The following is a 4,050-nucleotide window of genomic DNA, read 5'->3' on the forward strand; positions in this document are numbered from 1 at the left end:
AGTCTGCAGACCCACATCACATCCGAGTTCACTAAAATGCACCAGATTCTCACTGAGAAAGAGCAGCGTTTACTCAGAGATCTCAGGGAAGAAGAGGAGAGGGTTGTAGAACCAATGGAGAAAATCCTTCGAGAGATTCAGGAGAATTTACATTCCACTGAGGAGGAACTCTCAAAGTTGCAGAAACAGATGGAGCAAAAAGACGAATTGATCTTTCTGAAGGTAAGGGAAGATATTGCAGGCTATTTCAGACAGATTTCGGACATGATGACAACTGTAAAAATAATATGGAATGTCGTATAAAAAAGGTGAACTGACCTTGTGACTGTCCGGACTGGTCTGTTGTTGTCACTGAAGAAGGGTCAATGCTCCCGAAGCGTTCACTCTGATTTCTTTCCACAGATCCTTCCAAACCTGCTGAGATTTTCCAGTAATTTCTGGGTTTTTTTTACTAACCGCTGCCAAACTATCTGCAGATTCTCGGGAATACCGACATTCTCCCGGGAATGGATTGTGATTTTTTTATTTGTTTTGTTACTATCTCCGTGTTCCCCAAGTTTAATTGTCTCCTGGAACTCCCGTTGTAATCCAGTTCCAATTCCATGTGGAGAGTGTGTGTGTGTGGGTGTCTGTCTGTCTCCTCCTGAAATCTGTTACTGCTAGCCTCACTGTTTGTGATTCATTTCTTTCAGGAGGAAGCTTGTCGGAAGAGAAGGTAGGACATGCTCTTTACTGAAACTCAGGGACGGGTAATTAAGGATTTATTTCCTTGTTAATGGTGCCGCTTTAAAGGATGATTCATCGTATAACAGTAACTCCAGTTATGCTTCACACACATGTTTTTTATAAGAAGAAGATTGTTACAGGTTTTAAACAGTATTAGATTTTATGAAACTGTTCTGCAGCATTGTAAACAATGACAAGATGCCTGTAAATACAGCCTGGTTCCAGGCTGGAAGTGATCACTGCCCTGATTTTTGTGACTGTTTGTGTAACTGTCACCTTCCCCCTGACCCTGTGAGAGACAATTGGCCCATGTTTCCAGGGAATGGCCATCCCTGTCACTGCATGGCTCCTGACCAGCCCTAGACAGAGTTGAAAGGGGGAATCATTTTTGTTTCACTTTTTACAACACTAACTCGCACCGCAGCCTTTATAAAGGGAACAATAGATGTAAAATAAAAAAAATCTTTAATTACTGTAACGTAATGTTCTGAGTACTTTGCATGAGAATTGGAAAGTATAGAAAAGTGTCACTGAGCTATTAATCCAGGTGATTGCTGTTGGTTTAAGCGGATCAGAAAGGAGGAAAGAGGAATAGAAAGATGGAGAGGTTCAGGGAGGGATTTCCAGAGCTGAGGGTCTGGGCAGCTGAAGGTCCAACCTCCAATGGGGGGTGGGGGGAGAGACTAAAACCGGTCAGGAGGCTGGAAGTGGAGGAGCAGGATTCTCGGAGGTTTGTGGGACCCATGTATTACACAGTGGGATATGAGGCTTTCAGATGTTTCCGTTTTTTTGTCTCTGTTCCACAAGCTCTGTTTATAATACGGCAAGGAGTTGGAGGAAACTTATATTATCTCCTGCGGTTTGTGATGTCTCAGTACCTAATCTGTTATCAGGACATGGGCCTTTCTCTGGATCTGGGTGCTTCCGATCCTTGCCCTTGCATTATCGAATTCTTGTTGGATCAGTTACAAAAATAAGATGAACATTTCACTTTCTATCCCATTGACTCAAACATGAAAAATGCGGAACGCTTGAATATTTAAATGTTTTCATAAATATTCGAACAACGCAGAGTTTATGATGTCATCTGTTTAATGTTTACAGGATTGATGATGAGGAGAAGACACTCTCAGCTTCTGATGGCTCTCTGTCTCTCGGACAGTTCACTGGCCTTTTACAGTACACAGTCTGGAGAGAAATGATACACACTATTCACCCAGGTAAACACGTGTATTCATTTTCCTGATGGTAGATCCAGTTATGTAGGGTCTCGAAGGCCCCAGTTTACATTCTCACATCACCAGTTGTTAATTCTGGGAGACTCTACCTGGAAACATTGTATTTTCTGTGGGTCCATTTGGATAAGTGCCTGAAGCCATCAGCTCTGTGTGTCAGAGCAGTGAAGGGTTCTGGATTAGAGTGGTGCTGGAAAAGCACAGCAGGTCAGGAAGCATCTGAGGTGCAGGAAAATTGATGTTTCTGGCAAAAGCCCTTCATCAGAAATAGCCCTTCATCATCTATTCCTGATGAAGAGCTTTTGCCAGAAACGTCGATTTCCCTGCTGCTCAGATACTGCCTGACCTGCTGTGCTTTTCAAGCACCACTCTAATCTAGACTCTGGTTTCCAGCATCTGCGTCTTTGTTTTTACCCAGTGAAGGATTCTGTCGAACCAGAGGAATAGAGCATGGAAACAGGATTTCTAGGGTAGACTGGGCTGGCTCCATCTGGTGTGACATTGGAGGAAAGGTTTTTATCATAATAACCAAAGGCATGTAGACATTTAAGAGCCAGTGTTAACAGGCACTTATCTAAAGGGGGTTGTAAGAGAAACAAAACAGAAATTCCTTGGAAAGCTCCCCAGGTCTGCCAGCATCTGTGGAGAGAAATCAGAGTTAACCTTTCAGATTGAGTGACCTTTCCTCAAATCTGATAGTAGCTGGCAAAAGATGGTTTATATGCAGAAGTGGGGGAGGAGGTAAGGAGTAAATGATAGGTGGGGATAGTCCCAAACAGAGAGAAGTACAGTTAGAAAGACAAAAGAGTGGATAATGATTTGGTTCGGAGAGTGAATACATGGTGATGGAGACTGTTAGTGCCAAATAATAGGCAGAGTGTAATGGCAGTGAAAACAAAACCTGGTGTGTGGGGTAGGGGGCTAGATTATGGTAGAGTTCTGGGACTAGAATTATTGCCCTTGAAATTGAGTCCAGAGAACTGCAGGTTCCAGAAGTGAAAAATGAGATGTCGTTCTTCCAGACTGCGCAGAGCTTCAGTGGAGCACTGCAGCAAGCCAGAGACAGAGATGATGCCCAGAGAACAGGATGGTATGTTAAAGTGGTTGGCAACTGGAAGCTTGGGGTCCTTTTTCTTAAATGGCAGAACACAGATGCTTTGTTTCCCCAATAAAGAGGAGACCAATTTGTGAACAGTGAATGCAAGACAATAGATTGTGTGAAGTGCTACCTCATCTTGCAGATGTGTTGGACCCTTGGATACTGGAGGTAAATGTGAAAGTGTTGTACCTTTGACAGTTGCTGAGAATATTGTCGTGGTGCGGTGGGTGGGTGTTGGGAGTGAAGGAAGAGAGCACCAGGGTGATTGGAAGGGAACGGTCCCTGCAAAAGGCTGACAATGGAGGGGAGGGAAATATATGCCTAGTGGTGACATCTTACTTGCAGGTGGCAGAAATGGTGTCTGATGCTCTTCTGGTTGTGGATGCTGGTGGGACTGTAGGTTAGAACAAGGGAAACACTATCGTTGTTGTGGCAGAAAAGAGAGGGGTTGCGGGCAGAAGTGTGGGAGGTGTCGGACCCGATTGAAAGCACTCTCAATGACAGTACTGGTGAATCCTCAGTTGAGGAAGGATGTGGGCATTTCCGCGGCTCGCTTCTCAAAGTTTGCTTTGTCGGAGTAGATGGAATGTAGACGGAGGAACTGGGAGGATGGAATAGAGTGTTTACAGGATGCAGGGTGTGAGAATGTATACTCTACGTAGCTGGAGAGATGGGATTATAGTGGATATTATTGGTCAGTCTATCACCAGAAATGGAAACAGACATGTCAAGGAAGAGAAAGAGGAATCACAGATCGACCAGGTGAAGGTGAGGGTGGTATGGTAGTTGGACATTAGCACTGGAGAGATGGGATTATAGTGGATATTATTGGTCAGTCTATCACCAGAAATGGAAACAGACATGTCAAGGAAGAGAAAGAGGAATCACAGATCGACCAGGTGAAGGTGAGGGTGGTATGGTAGTTGGATATTAGCAGTGTGAGAATGGGGGAGGGGGAGGGGGAAGAGGATGTGTGAGTGGGGAAGGTGG

The 4,050-nt window shown here is 44.4% G+C and overlaps 1 protein-coding gene across 1 annotated transcript in view; it reads left to right on the forward strand.

The window, feature by feature from the left end:
* Window positions 1-6: 6 nt before the first annotated feature.
* LOC122548030 (E3 ubiquitin-protein ligase TRIM69-like) overlaps window positions 7-4,050 on the forward strand; it is a 22,571-nt gene continuing 18,527 nt past the window's right edge. The window contains exons 1-3 of the mRNA XM_043686585.1: window positions 7-222; window positions 693-715; window positions 1,831-1,946. Coding sequence (XP_043542520.1) covers window positions 37-222; window positions 693-715; window positions 1,831-1,946 — 325 coding nt within the window. The 5' untranslated portion in view covers window positions 7-36. The remainder of the gene's footprint in view (window positions 223-692; window positions 716-1,830; window positions 1,947-4,050) is intronic.

This window comes from Chiloscyllium plagiosum, unplaced genomic scaffold (genome assembly GCF_004010195.1).
Source record: "Chiloscyllium plagiosum isolate BGI_BamShark_2017 unplaced genomic scaffold, ASM401019v2 scaf_8261, whole genome shotgun sequence".
In the NCBI taxonomy this organism is placed as follows: Eukaryota; Metazoa; Chordata; class Chondrichthyes; order Orectolobiformes; family Hemiscylliidae; genus Chiloscyllium; species Chiloscyllium plagiosum.